Raw genomic sequence first — 19,313 nt, forward strand, 5'->3', positions numbered from 1 at the left:
GAGAAACGAAACAGTTTATCTGATGAATCGATCGATCAAACTTGACTTCCTCTCGATCAAACGTTGCACAAAATGCGAAACAACAAAAGAAAATTTGAATAAATATAATATTCTCCGCAGTTATGCATACAATGAACTTTCAAATATCTTGCTATTCTAAAGCATGCAGGCTGTAGTGTTTCTACTTTATATTGCAATCCGAAAGAGTATTGCTAATATCATTAATAATAGTAATATTTGAATTAAGTTTTCTTCGTGGAAAAAATAAGTGAATAATTGAAATTTTCAATTCTTGAAGCAAGAAAGATTGTTTACAGTTTAGGCGTTAAATACAATAAATTCTAGAAATCTAGAAATTTTAGATTATTATTGCACAATGTGTTGTATTATAATAAATAAGCATCTTCGCTGAATACAACACATTTTCAAAACCAATTTCCCCCAAAAATGAAGTCCAATTCAGAAATACTTCTCCCCATTCAATTGTCCTACGAATCACACTGCAGCCTCCAAAATTCCATCAAAAGTGACAATATTAATATAATCGAACTAACAAACTGAAAAACCGGAATACAAATTAATGCACGCTTAAGCAGCGAACGACATAAGCGAAAGAAAGAAACGAGCCTATCAATCTGGATCCTGAATAATAATTGATCCACGCGAATGAACGTAAAATAAGAACGGCGAAGGATGATAAGAAGGATGAAGCCAGATTTCGATCGTGAAACGGAGAAAGTAAGAATATTTATACAAGAAGCTTCTAAGCGCAACTCGAACTGCATCAACACACGAATAGTCACGAGCAACAGTCAGGTAATGTTTGTATCTCGAAATATTGAACGGCACATCGAAAACACAGAGCAGAATTCGCATTCTCTGCTTGCATCCATCCACTGCCAAATCGTCTGCATGACTTTCACAGAGCAATCGAAATTCCGCGACCGACCTGGGCCTTCGGGAGTTTCGTTCACCCTTCCTGATTCACTTAATGTTTTCAGCGAAATTCACGGGATCTACCTTCGCGGTTTTTTCCCCGTTGCCTCTAACGTTAATCAGGGAATCAACGTGCCAGCAAGTAGATCCGATTCGTGACGTCCATCGAAGGAAGCTTCGATGGGAGGCTCTTCGCGGAGAGTGTTGCGTGGGGTGTTTTTAAAATGGCATCGAGAGATTAGCAAACGTGGTTTGTGGTTAATGGGATAGAATTTGTGAGAATCGAGAAGGTTTTAGTAGGCGAGCCTCTTGGAAACTCGACTCATTAATTACTCTATGAAATGAATGGTAGAGACAATATCTGCTAAGTAAGTTTCTAAATTTCAGGTAAAAAGTGGAGTTTGGCTTCTAAGAGGTTCGTATAGGTCTATGAATCTTTTGTTTGTTAGATGTAGATATACCGAGGTCCATAATAGTTGGAGCAAAATTAAATGGCTGGTGAGATTTAGTGGATGGTTATCTACAACATACTGTTTAGTAAATTATTGAAGGCAATAGAAAAGTTTGGAAAAAGTATTAGCATTACTAGGATTTAGATTAGAATCATTTATTAAGAATATCCTTTGGTTATGTGTTTAATAGAATTGTGATTTTGTGTTGAAAAATGTAAGGATTTACAACAGCTGCATTTGAAATAAAAGTTGAAAGTAATTATCTGGAGGTGTGTTTACTAAAATTGTGATCTGTAAATGTGACGGAAGTTTCTCACACCATTTTAAGGACACCCCATACATTTACTCATACGATCTCGGTAAAGTTGATAAAATTGTTGGTAATTATTACATCATGAAATATTACTATTATTATGTGAAGTATTAAATAATTTTGTAATCTGTTAATGAGTATTACATACTTCGTAATAAGTGGAATAGAATCGAATTCATAACTTGTACTAATTGGATTCCTTGTACATGTATAAATTTGGTTTGACTCAATTGATTTACCGAGACCAAACGAGATACAACAGGAAAGTCAGATGAACTTTCAAATCTAAAGAGAAAAGCTTCAGAACCTAAAAGTCGCAGTTTCATACAAATATCAAATAAATATTACTGTAAAATTCTATTGGTTATAGTTGCAGTGGAATCGTCACAGTACATATATTAATTTTGCAAAAATTCATGGTGGAAAACCAATATTTGTAAATCGTAAAGTTTGTCCGTTTCCATAAGTCATCCTTTGCTCCACTGAAAATGTCAATTCGACAGAACTGATCAAACAACCACAGCAATTAATTTTAGCACAGCAATCAACATATTACGAAAATAAAAAGTTTTACTCAAATTTACATCAAATACACTCTAAAAAGAAAATTGAAACATACCTCCACTGTATATTCAATATTCCATTCCAAATACTGTATCGTCTCTACAACTACCCTATTACGAATCTTAAAATTAAAAACTGATTTCCCATAGCCCCCTTACCGAAACTCATTAAACTGATATCAAACATTCTCCACATTTTCCAACGATCAACAAGCAAAAATCTAGTCACGGATTTCACCGCCTGACTCAACAATTTATTTCTCCTTGTAAATAGACAGTCCACAATGAAAATTTTACAGTAACATTAAATTTGACCTTTCTGAACGGACGAAACTGTTCGACCATCGGGTTTCGAGTGACCGGAATGAAAGGAAATTCGCGAATCGCTGATCGAGACGATCCCAACGGAAGACGGCAAAGAACGGAAATCGCGATCGATGGTCGTCGATCGCGACGGCCGAGGAGCATCGTAAGCAACTAAAAACATCAACAACCAACGGCTAGCAGCTACTGCCACCGAGCTTCGCCATTAATACGTCCATGAGATCTTACCTTTCCCAGTGGCGTGGAGGGTTGTCCAGTGGGGGCTGGGTCCTTTATGTAAATATTCCAGGTCGCCACGCTGTTGATGGCCTTGTCGGCGGCGTAACATCTCCATAGGCACTGTATCAACATCGCAGCAGCCGGTATCTGACGATTGAAGTGCTTCTGCCGTTGCTTCTGTTGCACCTTCAGCGCGAAACCGGAGCCCAATATACCCTGAAGCGAGAATTCGTTTGTCCCATTTGCACGGAATTTCGGGGCGGTGTGAAATCGTGCAACTGCGTGGACATGTCCTTTCGTTTCAATCAACCCATTCGGATCTCGGCATTTCCGAATCGTTGGATGAGGAGTTTTTTTTATTTTACTCCGTTAACGTTGATAGTGTCGATTCGAAATTTTATAATTATTGGATAAGAAGTTTCGCATTTTATTTCGTGTCTCGAAATTTTTTAATCGCCTAACGAGAAATTTTCAACCCACAGTGCGGCTTTATAGAGTGTAAAACAATTGGATATTTCTAGACTATTAAATCGGATACCTTGAAGAAATGTTTTTAAAGACGGTGCAGGGTTGTTGTTTTTATTCTGGTAGACGTGGGAGTCGTACTTACGGCTGGAAGTGCGAAAAAGGATATGGCGAATACGCTGAAACACGAAGCGACTATTTTTCCCATCCACGTCTGTGGGACAGTGTCACCGTAGCCGATCGTGGTCACAGTAATCTAAACAGAAGGATATCAGAAAGTTAGTTGAAGAACATCTTCGAAGTCCCATCTGCTCCAACACTTTAGATGAATATTCTAAGTTCCTATGGCTTCCTGAGATATTTCAAGCTTTACCTAATCCAACACCGAAACACCAGAATAAGTGAGGTAATTCTAAAAACTAACAATGTTTCACTAGAATATCAGACTAAACAAAATTCCCATTGCTCCAGCAATGCACTCAAATAAACGAAACTGAACAAATCTTCTAAGCTGTACGAAGTGTCCCAAATAACCCTATATCTCATTTATTTTACTTTTCTTCTGAAAAGTGCCAAGCTCAAGCTTTGACATACGTCGACCAACCACTTTACGACTCACCTTCCCCAACTTCTCAGTCCCCACGTTAATTAAAATTCAGTTATTATAGAAAAGCAATTCAATGAAACTTCATATTCCCCTCGAAAACCCCTCTCAATCGAATCACCCAGAACCAATCCCCTTCCGGTATTTTTACGCGGCGAAAATCGACGCGTCGCGTCGCCCGTGAAAATCAAGCCGACAATTAGACAGCAAACAATCCACGCGGGGTGACATTAAATCGAGTCGCGTTTGTTCAGCCTCGGTTTTATCGATCTGTCGTTCGAGCCCCGCCACAAATGCGGGCATATTTTCCAAATGATTAGCACGGCCGCTTAATAAACATTTGCGAGTGGCGGGCGTGCATACAATTAAGCGGGCGCAGCTCGCTTAACGAAACCCAATTCGAGGCAACGAGAGGATTCGGTGAACTGAATTGATTATTCCCGTTAATAGACCCCGAACGAGCACGGAGCTTATTACATCCAGCCATGTGCTGGCTATTCATGCTGGACATTCTTTCGCGTCTACAGCGAACAGGCTGCTTTGAAATTATATTCAAATATTTAAGTATTGGGGGCAAGAGATACGGGAATCACCGACTTATCAGGTCATAAGTTCATGCTGCGGTGTTTACACACTTCATGATACGTTTTCTAAACACAAAGTGATAAAAGGTCGATGCATCTTACTACTATATACTATATAATATATGATAATAATAATATTATTATTATTATTATTAATGTATATATTATATAAGAACGGATGGGTTCGTTTAATTTACAGGGGTTCTGTTTGCTGCTTGAGATTGGTAAATGTGATTTGAAGGTTGATTCCATTAATTAGAGATTACTATAAGATGGGGATTATTCTGATAAAGTGGATTCTAAAGTGAGAAGTTGGAGGAACGATGGAGAAAATAAGGATTGTATATTTAAATCAGAAATTGAGGCCGAAAGGCAAAAAATAAACCTATTTACTATTTAAATTAGAATCTGTAATTTTTAACTGGTCCATGTGAAAGTTCAAAGCACGAATTACGCATTACGAAGCAAGAATAAAACTAGATGGACATTCGAGGACAAAAACAAATTATTCGCTGTGAAACAGCGAATAGTTTTGACGAATAATTTAATGTATATACATATGTGGACATTTAGTTTTAATGTTTCTAATAGAGACAATGAAAATTCGATAAATAAGTCTCGCCACAGAATCTCCTAAAAAGAAAAACGGTAGCACCCTAGTATGACAGCACTTGTAACATTTTATACCACTGGAAATCTCGTGGCAGAAACATGTTTTGTCGTTTGCTTTAAAAGACTCGTACAGACGAGGAAAAAGCTCGTTTAGCGATGACTGGGGAATCCTCCGTGATAAATAAAAACGCATTTATCGCACGGCATGGAGGTACATCGTTTCACGGGTAATTGCCGCGCTCGTCGTTCAGGCGACCAGATAGAATCGTCGTCGAATGAAGGATGCATCTACGAGAGAGCATCGACGACGAATGAAAAGCAAGAGAAGGGAAAACAGCGCGATAAATGGGCGTCGAGATTCCCCGATTAAAAGAAATCGATTCGATTAATTGAGGAACGGAATCAACCTACTCAATACCCATTATTGTGGTTGTTTACACGACTAAGGTAGTCAGTTTTTTTTTCTTCAAAACATTGTTGACAAAATTGAATTTCTGAGAAGAGGAAAAACATCATTCACTGAGCAATTCGTTATCTGCTAGTGATATAAATTGTGAATAATTGTCTGCGATACGATTCTGAACAAGTACGTCGGAGATTGAGTGATAATATTCAGCGTGCGGCTTGACATGTGGTCCAACTGAAAGGGGAGTGATTTTGCGTGCAAAAAATATAGAGAAATTGTGGCGTGATAGTTTTGTGTACGAGACCCTGTTTTTAAAAAAATTGAGCTTGAATACTCCGATGCGCGGTGAACGCGTCCGACCATTGCTTGAATTTTCTACTTGCGCGCGAATGTTTCTGCTAATTACTGGTGATACGGTTCACGTAACACGATACATTATTACAGGTCGCAGACTTTTTCCTTCTTATCATGTTGAATATCGTGATCAACAAAATTATCAAATTTTGTATCCTTTAATTGTTATTTGTGATTATTATATGAGAAGATGAAATTCTTGTAGAAGTAAAAGAAGTGATTATACAGAAATATGAGCAATTATAGAAACAAAAGGGTATTATCGTCTGGGGGAATATTTAATACCACACTTTCGCTTTATTTGGAGGAAAGGAAATGTAAAAGTTTTATCTAATCCACTATTGCCACCTAAGTATCTCTGAAATGTAAAAGATAAGGGAGAATATATATTTAACAAGGGATGCAGGTTGCCACAGAATAATCTCTTCCAAACAATGAAACTTCCATTACAAAATTATTCTCTGTTTCTACTATTCGTGGATAAACCTTGTGCACAATGCAGCAAAAATAAGGAAGAGGATAAAAAGAGGAGGCTATAACAAAAATCCATTTCACTGCTTACCACCCCCCACCACAGCGCGTCTGCGTAGTTGGAAAAGTCTGTCTTTCCATCGGGCCCGACAGCATCTTTTTCGGCAAGGTACACGAAGTAGCTGCTGAAAATAAGACCTAGGAACCCGATGTACAACGTCGTGATCAGCTCCTGAAAATTTCCAAACGGACGCTCCATAACGATCGTGACCCCCGCGATTACTAGCAAACTGTTTCACCCGCCATCATCCTCACCGCGCGTGAACAGAAAACGCGGCACAAAGCCTGCGGCTAATTTACACGAACAATCGAAGTCGGCTTTTTGCTCGGATTGAACGCCATTCATTGACAAATCGGATTAACTTCATACGGAATTACTCTTTGTTCCCGTTTGATTTTTTGCACAATGTTTCTTCTGTATTAGTTGGGACACTGTGCCAATCTATCAATCGACATCTCGCGTTAACGATATTGTTTTAAATGTTTACGCGGGAGCTGCATTGAGTTTCATTGAATTAAAGATTTCTACGCCGATGTCGAGTGGACGAGTTTGCGTAAGTACCTGAAGGGTGCGTTAATTTTATTCAGAGAAGTATTAGACGCCGGTGTACCTGGCGGTGAATGAAAACGACGGAGCCAAGGAGTCGCCACGTGCCACCCTGTCGATCCACGTGGAGCATTCGCAGTATTTGCAAAAATCGGATGCCCCTTATGGCGGAAGTAGCGAACACCTGGCCATTGCTTCCCACCGACAGCACCACCATGGAGGCCACCACCACAATTAAATCTGACGACAGGCAAATTGATCGTTAAAGTTGAGATCGCTCCGTGAGACGCTCACCCATGTGTCGTTAATGGGCAGCCATTATCGTTCCTAACTTTAATAAAAACATTCGTCACGAGTACGTGTCTATATACCTGACCCTATTATTATGAGTAATAACCGATAGAAAGTGCAAAGCCACAATTTAATTATATTATTCAAGTGTATAATAATAGAATTAAAAGAAACAAACTTAAGCCCACAATTTGTTTCTTTTTTAACGAATAAATGAAATTACTAATTCTTTCATCGAAATTGACATAAATTTGTGGAGCATTAAAAAGTATTAAACATTCGTCCTTATGTTTATTTAGAGCTCTTCTTTATTTTGGTAGAATCTATATTTACTACTGAATAACTTTTACCTAAAACATTTTCACATTAAATATTTAACGAATATTCCACCCTCCCTCTCTCCCAACTATTCATCACTAAACACAAAGGAAACCAATATTTTGAATTTAAAAAAAAAATCAGCCTAGAAATACCATTTGATATACCTATCTAAGCGTGTAAAAAATATTCCCATACTCTCCCTCCAAAACTGGTCCCACAATCCACCAAGTAGATGTCACAGACAAAGAATAAATTTCAATTACAGGAACGAAAATATTTCATCAATCTTAATCTTAATTTTGACAGGGAATGTTAACAACAAATCTAGAACGTCCCTCCACTTGATGTAAGGTACCGACAGGGTTGGCACAGATGTACCTAATTCCCGTTTGTTGCATCTGTGGCTGATGACATTTCGCCCGCGTCAGCATTCGGCAAACGATCCTGAATATTCCGTGGAAAATTGGGCGCGCGTAATCGACCGTCGCCGATAAACACGCGATGTGCCTGATACGATTAATATACCCCGGCCCGTCTTACAATTTCACTCGCTGGTAGAGCTTCATTAATCGCGTCGCGGGGCCGCTTCACTCGAACGAGCGCCGTCGCTTTCAATGAAACGGTCTTGCCTGTGCTTCCACGCGATTCAATTAAGCGATCCGCGAGAAAAACATGATCGATACCAACATCGAGCTAGCATCGAACCCGCTGACGGGAGTGCTTGCAATAATTACGCTGTCGCGCGTCCACTTAATGATAAATGATGCGACTAGTGGCACAGAAAAATGAATGCACACAATTTTCAGGTCGATGAAAATTTCCATTGAAATTGTATCGCATAATAAATTTTGTATCGCTTCAAAGTTAGTGGTTTTATTCGACGAGAATGTATACTTCTGCTAATACATCCATAAGTATTATTGCTAAATTAAATTGAATATCATACATTCGCAAGGAGGAGTTACGTTGCAATTGCCCTCCACAAGGAGTTAATTCTAACCGACTTGTCTGTCTCTTTCGCTTTTTATTGTCAACTACGTAGGCGACGTTTTTATTACCTACAAGTCAGTGGGAAACGCATTGCAACTTTATGGAATGAGGAAACGGGCGCGCGGAAAAGTTTCATGACAAATTACAATCGTTAACCATCGAGCTTCCAACGCTGGCGCCAGTAGAGAGTCGAAGCCATTAAGCTAATATTCTTCCCAACACTATCGCAAATCTAACGCGCAATAAGTGTAACCTTATCTCCAGAAGCACCCAGGATAACTCTAAATCCTTTAACTAATTTTGCTTCTTTTCAAGCTCGCAACCTCTCGCGACAATTTGGCCACGAATTGGTAAGGGCACATACCCCGTGGAATTAACCAAAGAGGCACGCGACGCTAAACAGTTTTGACGTGGAAGTTACAGCCGACGAGCCTGAGTCGCCAGCGGACGCACAAAGAGGCTACATTCCCGATCCAATTTTGGCCAGGACAATCGGACAATGCGAATATTGGATTAGCTCGAGCACGGGCCGATTGAATTGGCGTGGCGTGCATTAGGGAAACGCACTCACCTATGATACAAATCGGTTTCCGTATGAATCGCAACCTGCCGCAGCAACCCATGTATTTCGATCTGCAGCCCGCGCTCCATAACCTCACCATGTACTCCACACCGAAGAATACCACCAGACATATTTCCTGCAAACAGAAAATCCAAAGGCTTTCACGTGAAACCCGATATAATCAGGGGAAATACGTAGAGAGTGGACACGTACTTTGCAGTTTATCTGCTATATAGTTTGGAGCTTCTAACTAACCCTTTGCGCTTTAACGAGAAATTGGGTGATGTTTATATTGAACATTTCGAAGTGACAATCACCAATTTTGATGCCACTTTGGTAGGAAGTAGTTGTTAGAAAAATATTTGACGCGTATTTTTTTTATTGGCTGACATTCATGGTGAAGGGGTGAAAACTCCCCTCAAAGTTTAGGGTGAGAAATATGTTTGGTCGAATATGTTGGTAATTACTAGAGCTAGGAGAACAGTGTAAATGGCAAAATGGTGTAATTTCTAATTAGCAGCTGGGCAAACAGATTCCAAAAAGTTCAGTTTATTTATATAATAACTTAACAAATATCATTTTTGTTAATTTTTTACACGGCTACATTCCTCGCTAAAAATACTCCATTGTGCTATTTATACCGTTCTCCTAGCTCAAGTAGTTTTTTACCTTCAACTTTGAGGGCAGTTTTCACCCCTTCCACGTGAATATCAGCCGATAAAAAAAAATACGGGTCAAATATTTTTCAATATATTTCTTCGTAATGAAGACGTACAGTCACTCCATATCCTGTATTAACTGTAGCGTGAAAACTTTCAATAAAATTTCTCCATTCAAGTCTTTTTTTTATCCAGCTTCGCGCACCGTGACCCACGCTTTATTGTTTACGCTGTTGGGGTGGAGGCAGCCACCCTCCTTTTTTTACCAGAAATTTGAATAGCCCATTCGATTTAGAGATAAAAGATTTTTCGATGAATATTCTGCTGGTGCGTTCCGTGCGTTGTAAAAATCGTTATCGTTTCTGATTTCTGTTTCACCCCCACGGAATCTGCTTCCTCCTCGTTACTAGAGGTTATTAGAGAAATTTTTTTTAATGCGCGAATCCAAACGCGTTTAATTTCTGGCACACTGTTACTGCAGAGTTCACAGGTATTCTTAAAAATAATAAAAACGAACGGTTCCGACAAGCAGAATGACCGATTAAAATCGATGTGAAACTTAATCGGGCGTAACAAAGTAATTTCACGCGTGCAAGCATCGTTTACACGTTATTCTCGATATTTAAAATTTACACGTTTCGTTGCACGTGATTCGAAATATCTTTTTGGTCAATAACATAAAATACATTTTCTCAGGTTTACGGTATTATATTATGATAAATTGTACTGTGCGTTTGGTAATTTTTTAATTCTGATGTATCATACTTACAATAATCCCGAACGATAGTATTGTATATCCGCTTTCTTTTTATTTTACACCCTTTTATGTGTTTTTATAAATATCTACTTTTGTTGTTTGAAGGTTGTATAGTGAAATAAGAAATAAAGCTAATTCAAATATTGGTTAAGGATTGAAATTTATATTACACACGGGGAATTTTTTATCTGTAACCAAACACAATGCCTGCCCTTGGTTAATTCAATAAACGTTTACGAATTAATATTACCATATTTATTAAACCGATATTTTAATGAAACTAACCAACGAATTTTGCTTCCTGCACAACATAGAGACTGTCTTACAGATTATAAAAATGCCTTTGCTTTGTGTTTTAGGTTATTCCCCTGTTCGGAATCGTGTTCACCATCAAACGGTGCATCGCGTACACGCTCTCACATTTATGTTTATAACTCTTTTTCCTATAAATATATTTAAAATTTTCTTTTTGCGCATTAAAGTCAACGAAATGACGCTTAAACATTAAAACAGAAAGTATATCTATATTAATTTATTACTTCAGAATATGCGTTTGAGGAAGGGCCTGATTTTGGGCTGTTCAGGGTAAACTACCCCCTTAAGAAATATCAACTTCAATTTTTCAATTAAATTATTGGCATGTACTATAGCTGTCCGCTACATACTTTTTAATTAATGCAGACAAATGTAAGAAAATGTTAAGAGGAAAGATACTACAATAATATTACACACAATAAAACGATATAAATAAAGAATCCATATAAACGTATTATAATATCCGCGCAATATAAATAGAAAGAGAGCGACATACAGCTTAATAAACAAATAAACATGAGTTAAGTAATTGCATTACTAAATTTGACTCCTGAATGCTTACACAACAACAATGCTCTCCGCAAGAGCTGCGCGACGCGAGCAGTAAAGCGCAAATAAACAAATCGATACGTCAAATGGGGGAAACGAGAGGAAGGTAAAAAAGGAGAAAGAAAAATTGCCTCTAGTAGCCGATAAGCATAATAGCAGAGGAAAGGCATTTCCGTGATGACTTTCTAGGCTAGCCCAGTCATTAGTTGCCCGTTCTTAAAATAAATGTGCAACGAACGCGACGCGATGCATAGAGATACTCTATCGATTCTGCGACCTTTATTGTGAAGCCTCAACGCCCTGGAAAAATAGGGAACGTCGGTGAGGTAGTCGTAATCTTCGAGAGCCGCGCAAAAGTTTCGTAATTCTGGCCCTACATGAAAAATCAGTAACTCGTGGAAATTTCATTTATCTAATTATTAGTAAAGTTAGTAAAAAAAAATTTAAAGTATTCTACAGTGCTACAGTAGAATCTTGTTTTCCAAATTAACCCATGGACATGGTGTTCGACAGGATGGCTAAATTATTCTTTGTTATTCAATATTTCGTTTACAAATAAATAAGTAATACAAGAGTTCCAATTTCTCCTAAATTCAATGAATCATATATATATACACAAGAAGCAGATCAATCATTGAAAAAGATTAAAGATGAAAACCTTCCCTCCCCGAAAAGTTCCGCAGTACATTCTCCCCTGGATGCTATTTTTAGGATGTCACGTAGAATGAAACCGGAAGCCAGGGACGTGGCGTCATTAGGGCGAAGACGGCAACTTGTCAAACCCCGTAAAATGCGCGTAAAAAGCCTTTCGTGGTGTGTACCCCGGGTACATAAGCAGGATCCATGGATCGTCGGACGATAGATGGGGGACTGGCAGACGCGGAGGATCCCTTGAGAAGGGTGGCCACGTAGGAACCGGCGGTCCTTTCGCAGAAGCCTAAACCTTCCCTTTACTCCCCCGATATTTGCATAATAGCTCGCGTGAGTCACGTGACATGTTGACTGCTAAGTCGTAATAAGCTTGAGAAGCTTGGCGAACGCTGCAATTCGAGCAAACAGATTTTAATCTATCGCCTAAATTGTTGTATTCAATTCTAGCGCCTTGTAATTTCGTGCCGATTATTATGTCGCTGCATAAGCGATTTAAATCACATTTTAAGTGATTCTAAATATAAGCTAAGGAGGATTTTTTATACTATATCGTATCGATAATGTTCATCAGTAGTACATGAGAATGCTGATGGAAATAAGGCACTGAGAGCAAAACCGGACTAACCCACATTGAAAAAAAAAGAACTTTTCCTATTTTATATGATTTGTAGAGCCTTTTGCAATACATTATTGCCACTGACTCAATTCCGCAAAAAATGTGGGTTAGTCAGTTTGTGTTCTCAATGCCTCAAATGAACGTAACTCTTCCATGTTTACTGGAATTAACATTTGAGCCTGTGGGCGATGAAAATTTGAACACTCTGTGTACGCCCTGCGGAATTCCAGGAGTTGCATCTGTTGTTCATAGTCGCTTAACGCCCATAGGCGGTCCCCGCACGCATTGTTTGCACTGAACCAATGCATACACGCGGTCAGGACACGTAAAATGGTACTGGTAATTTTGAAGTTAATGGCAAACTACATTTTGGACAGGCTTAGTGCTTTTATTATATAAATAAAAAATCCCGGCTTAAATGAACTTAAGAACAAAATCAATTAGATGCGTACTAAAATGGATTTTCAGTCAATTGCTAAATAAGTAAACAGAGAGCAGCGTGCGAAAAATAACAAGTTTCCTCACTGCACCGTTACAATATTTATTTCCCCTTTTACTACACCGAAGATCGCAACTTCGGAACACGACGCCAGAAGTTGTAAAAGAAAGTATTACAACGTGGATATTGCTTTTATGCAACATGCACGTAGAACAATCTACTGTGTTCTCACAGGAATTAAAAGAAACGTTTCAAGTACGTACTAAAACTGGGGCTGAAAGAAAGTTCTCCACTCTACATAGTTGCCGCTTGCAATACTCATACGACGGAATTAAATATAATTACTCTTTAGATTAAACAGCGATGTTCGTTCACAAAGGTGCCCGACGTCACCGAGATATTGAAAAACAGGAACGCAATCACAAACCGAAAGCAAATTAAAACTAAATGCGCAATTCACCGACTGACAATTGAACAGAAAAACAAGGTTCGAAACAGTGCCGTAATGAAGCACAGAGTTTCTTCCCCGTCCAATCGTACATTTATCCAAACTAATTAATATAGACAAAATCGACGCGTTCATCCAGCCCCGCTATTATTCCAGCAATTTAATAACTGCCTTCGCTCTGTTTATACGCAAACGAGCCATCGTTGTACTTCCCCTAACCTCCTCCATTATCCTTTTTTATCCCTAATGAACAATTGATCCTGCGCTCGCCAATTCCGCGAGGTCTCGTTCTCAACGAAGTTTCAATCGTCCCGTTTTCGAGTTTTCCGTTTTATCAGGAGTTCTTTGAAATCGCGCGGAGAAAAGCACCCCCTATTCCCCTTTAGTCGATTATTCCGCTTATTCGAGGAGCTCGTTTCGAGCAAATCGAGAAAATGGCGATCGCCTAAGTAGCAGCTATCGTTAGGGTAACCATTCAGTCGATAATGTTATGAAGAGGGGCGAACAGCGTCAGAATGAGTCGCGAGAAGGGCTAAGCCGCCAAGGCTGAAGCAATGGGGGCTTTCAGTGGAAAGAATTTTCATTTGCTATGGAACGCGAGTTTCTACGGGGAACTCGGTGAAAGTTTCGAAAGGCCGATGCAACGTTAAACACCCTCCCCTAAGACATCTGATAAGCGAGATCGTTCTGCCTGATTTCACAAATGGCTCACCATAAACAGTTTACACTTGAAATCCTGCAGACCCACCGAAGCTGAGTGAAGTTCAAGTTGAAGATTAAATCTGGGATAATTCACTGAGATTGTTTGCCTCGGTGACGCTACGATTGAACTAACAATAAGTACGCGGACGTAATGTTGTGTATGGTGCCGTTTGATATTGAAGTAGATCGTGATTGACAGGGTTTAGAGTTTTCTGTGTGGGTATTTGTAAAGTGTATGGTAAAGTTGATATGTTGTTTGATAATTAGGATTGGCAGTTTGTGATATTGTATTTGATTTGAGTGTCCAATATTTTATCCAAGTAAATAGCTGTTCAAAATTATTCCCGTTTATAATGAGCACGAAACTCCAAACTATTACTACACAAAAATGTTTTAAGAATTCTAAAAGAAGGGACGCTTACCATCCAAAACAGCGTTTCGTTCGCGAAATTACTGTACTGGTCTATCGTTGACAAGACACTAAATATGAGGCACACCACTACCACCATGAACCTAAAAAAGAAAATTGCATAATTAGTATATATTCTACGTAAGCAGCTTGTCAGTAAGTATATTTGCTAATACATTCGTACTACGTTCATAGAATACGACCTATTCAAGCATTTTCACGTAAATTCCGCAGAGTCGTAATCGTTACACCCAACACAAGTGTATCATTAAAGTTCACCTGATTCATCAATACCTAATATAAGATCACTTTAGTGGCCACCTAAGTACACTTTCCACGTTATAATTTAGGGATTTTAATCAACTGTTTTGTACTTATCAACGTCGAGATATTTTCAACATGCTATCCTCATCTTTCTCTACCATTTACAAATACTGCATTGCCTCTGCCAAGTGTCAAGTGAACGTGCAGCCAATCACAGATATCTACATACCACTCCACAAATTCTGAATATAAATGATACCATAACTTTGATCATTCTAATTCAAGTATTTTACTGTCTATGGGGTTGGCGCATATGAAATTGCCGATCGCGGATAACGTAAAAGTTCCTTTATTTACGGCGGGAATACGGTAACAAGTACGCTGGCTTACCAGTCGAGAAATTTCACAGAAACTTAAAAAAATAAAATAGTTGAGAAGCAAAGTATATTTTCGTTCACTCATTTCGATATGCACCAAACTAATAAAACATAAGCCGTACAAGGACTTCCTAATTCTTAAAAGAAACTTATCTGTTCCATCTGCCAAAGATTCCTGACGTCAGTTAAAAAAATCCTAACGAGAATTTCTCCAACATGCCGGAGAATTTTTTCGACAACCGAGGAGAGGATTCGGGGGCACCCAATTTCATCGCGACCCGCATTTACTCGCGAAGCATTCTCGTTGGTACCTAATTCACTAGAGACGTCGAACGCGCGTTACTTTCGTCGCGGCGTTCATTATCAGGCAATAGAACGGCCAGGTCACGGAGACGGAACTTTATTTATAAACGGGCCGAGTTATATGAATGCATTGCGCATCGATTCTAACCGTTTTATCATCGGGACATTTAGTGCCGGACGCGACACGCCGAACTGGGACAGTCGCGACTGTCGTTCTCGACTTTTACAATTCATGCGGGTCCACTGGCGAAAAGACACCGGCGACAAAGCGTTATTTTTAGCGAAAGCTTTCCACCCAAGGGAGAAGCGTGACGACTGCCTCCATGGATGAACAATTTTGCAAGACTTGTGCGCGCACGGTTTTGCAGCGGATTGTCGGGGACAAATTTGTGGAGAAATATTTTGTGGTGCGTGAGGGAATTTGGTCCTATTTGTCTGGGTTTTTTCGAAAGAGGATGTTAAAGTGAAATTTGCAAAATAAGGGAGAAGGAAAAGATTTCAGAGTTTTTTTGATCTATGTTTTTTTAATAAATTCGAGATTAGAGAAATGATGACTTAAATCCCGTCTAATTTCATGTGGACTGTATTATATTTGAATTTTGGCAAATTTTATGGCACGAAACACAAAGAGCTATCGATTTGGCGCGGAATGACTTAAAGAATTTATTGCTGTTGAAAGTTAAAACACTGGCATCAGCTGTTTTATTTGGAATTTTTTGTGAAGTGAATATTTTTAGTCTGTTGAGAGTATTGTTAAGTTTACTAATGAAACTGTCAAGAATTTTAAATAATATTGTTTGTTCTTGTCACTGGGTTAAGAGTTCTTTGTCTTGTGGCACTATTAAGGATTTGTAAGATTATTATGTGAATTGTTTATAAAAAAAGAATGGACATTGCTACAAAATATACTTCAAAACGTAATCATTCAACCTCTAGATTCGCTTCTCCATAGTTCATCAAAATCCTCGAAGAACCAAGAGTAGAATCACTTTTAAGTAGTATAGACTAAAACTAGCTCGACGAAGCAAAGAAATCTTAATTCTCTAAGGAAATCATAGACTATCGTTACCAATCAAAGCTCGATACACCAATTAGTAAATTTAGTATCTCAAGAGATTAAAAATGTTTAATTTGCACGAAAATTTCAATTGAAACATCTGCTACCGATTGTACCTACAACGTCCAACTTCCTAATCGTTTAATTAATCGTGTCCCAAAGTTGGGCAAACACGTAAAGTCCGTTTTGTACCGTAAGATAACTGCATACCACAAGATAGGTGCTCTCGTCTAAATTATGGTAATTAACACGACGACGCGTAATCCTTTCGCTCTACGATATATCTGTTTGACAAGCATAAAATTCGAGATTGTAAAGATGTGCTCGACTGGACAGGAAGCCTCCACATAAGTGGAACGGCATACTTACTCTGGTTTCCGGTGTTAAATTTCATTTTATACGAGCAATGACGTACATGTATTACTGTTCCACGAAATTTCTCGTGTCGTCTAATTAACTTGCAATTTTTGTAGCTCTTTTTCTATTGCTTGCAAATTTAGGATTCTTTTAAAAAAAAAATATATATATATATCACCGATATCTATGCATAGGAATATTAATAAATCTAATTTGCAATAAACTTTTAACACTCTTTACAATCAGAAGATCAATTTCAGCAGAAATCCACAGAAATATCACAATAAGATTCTGTAAAATTCAAATTTGGAGCAAGAAGATGCTTCTTCTGAGAAAACAAAGCCATGGAAGTTCCACTAAATATTTACAATAATATTCAAATTGCTATTTTCATCTTCTCTTTTATACCCTCGTGCATACCTACATATCTAACCTTGGCCGAGGAAAGTTATAAATTCCTCTGACACACAGTATTATGTACCACAAAACCTTTAATCTAAATGCAAGTAGCACACACACCAAACATATCACGTGACAACTAATCATCCAGAGAATAAGCGTACAGATAATTATCATGGCGATCCATTTATATTCGTGATATGTCGAAGCCTCCGAGAGCATAATCTAATCAGATACAGCGTTCATACCCGTATACGTATTATTATAATGCAGACTGCACACAAATAATTCAATCCACATAGATTGGAAATGAACAGTGGAGGAGCGTAATTACAATCTGCCGATCAATTATTCTCTGAACTACGACGGCTGTTGAGTCGCGAATGCGCATGTTATTAGATCGATCGACGCAATTGAAACTGCTTTTTTGCGTGTCTCGAATATTTTTCTCCCATGCGTGTTTGAGATCTTGTATCGTCATCTATCTAAACAACCATTGCCAACTTTATCTTTTAAAAATCGAGCCAAATAATCAATTTCAACGGCGTTACTATCATTATTCTCCTTACTCATATAATTGCAAATTATTTCGTCGCCTATTTAATAGTCTCTGAGAGGACTGAATTTTATTTAAAACATTCGTACCACATTTGAATACACACACCCCCACTTTACATTTCTGCAAGCAGGATCCACCAGGATATATAAATCACTGGTGGTGTTAAAAGTCGGTGAATTAATCCTATTTATTTACTTGGATGTTAATTAGGTGGATAAGTACACACATAGAAAATACAGAAATTAACAATTTCATTGCTAAACAACTTATCAAAGGCTTAACTTACAATTAGTTTCTTTTCAAAGTAAACATTCAGGGTCTCCAGAACAATTCTTTTGATGTTTCCTAAATAGACGCAGAACAAGTATAACCTAGGTAAATATAATAAATTTTAACAGAACATAGTGTGGACTCCACCCATCACTAAATATAATCACGAATACCTAGTTGATATCTCGTTGTTCGAGTTTGCACAGGCTTCCCGTCAAAGGCTATAATAAGAAGAATCCAAGGACTGTAAATACGTCCCTCGAGGAAACTTAACGTTTACCTCGAGCGCTAAATCGAGAAGGTGCGACAACATATTGTTAGTAAAAGTTTCTATCGGCATTCGGGAGAGTCCCATCGGGAAACGGCGCCGAGTTTGTTCGAGCCGTCAGTTCGGCTGCTTCGAACCGATTGATCTCGAAAGTTGTTGAAGAAGGGAGAAACGTGACATCTGGCTGCATGTACTATCGACCGCCTTTGCATGTTCCAGTGTGCAAAACTTGCGCTGCAACTCGTGGCACCGGTGCCAGTTAAATATAGCAATCTGTGTTGCTCAACAACGAAGGTTACGTGTATCATGTTACCATTGACCGTTCAATCCTTCTTACTGGAATAGAGAATAATGTCACGAGAAGCTACGATCCACCGTTCCTCCTTGGGGTACCGATGCTTGCTCGCGAGTCAGATATATGTGGTTGCAGCTTGCAAAGGGGTAACTTGTTGCAAGCATTCCACGTCTCGAAAACTTCTCGTTAATTAATGTTTCCAAAAGATGGGCCTCAAGGAGAGATTTGACTCGTGTGATTAGAGTATTAGAGGGTGAGTCGTGCTGGGGTGTGATGTCGCTATGATTGTAGACGATTGCGGATTCGTGGAAATAAATGAAGGGAAGTTGGAAGTCTTAGAACTGTGATGCATATGATTTTAGATTCATACGATGTGGTATGCATGAGTTATAGATTGGGTGCGAGTAATAGAGATTATAAATTTATGGGAATTGAGACTGAGATTATCTGCGATTGGTGGAACGATGGGGGAGAATACTGTTGACGTAAATAGTGTATTTGAAGGACGTAAGCGTCGTGGAAAAGTTATATTTAGGGCTCCAAAT

At 38.6% G+C, this 19,313-nt stretch overlaps 1 protein-coding gene across 3 annotated transcripts in view; it reads right to left on the reverse strand.

Annotated features, from left to right (window-relative positions):
• Kcnq (KCNQ potassium channel) overlaps nt 1-19,313 on the reverse strand; it is a 90,160-nt gene that overhangs the window by 44,617 nt on the left and 26,230 nt on the right. For all 3 annotated transcript variants that reach the window (XM_076807699.1, XM_076807698.1, XM_076807697.1), the window contains exons 3-8: nt 14,633-14,723; nt 9,084-9,210; nt 6,975-7,150; nt 6,395-6,535; nt 3,418-3,528; nt 2,817-3,023 (exon numbers count right to left, since the gene is read on the reverse strand). In XM_076807699.1, the coding sequence (XP_076663814.1) occupies nt 2,817-3,023; nt 3,418-3,528; nt 6,395-6,535; nt 6,975-7,150; nt 9,084-9,210; nt 14,633-14,723 (853 nt within the window). The remainder of the gene's footprint in view (nt 1-2,816; nt 3,024-3,417; nt 3,529-6,394; nt 6,536-6,974; nt 7,151-9,083; nt 9,211-14,632; nt 14,724-19,313) is intronic.

The sequence above is a fragment of the Andrena cerasifolii genome, chromosome 3, assembly GCF_050908995.1.
Source record: "Andrena cerasifolii isolate SP2316 chromosome 3, iyAndCera1_principal, whole genome shotgun sequence".
NCBI classification, from domain to species: domain Eukaryota; kingdom Metazoa; phylum Arthropoda; class Insecta; order Hymenoptera; family Andrenidae; genus Andrena; species Andrena cerasifolii.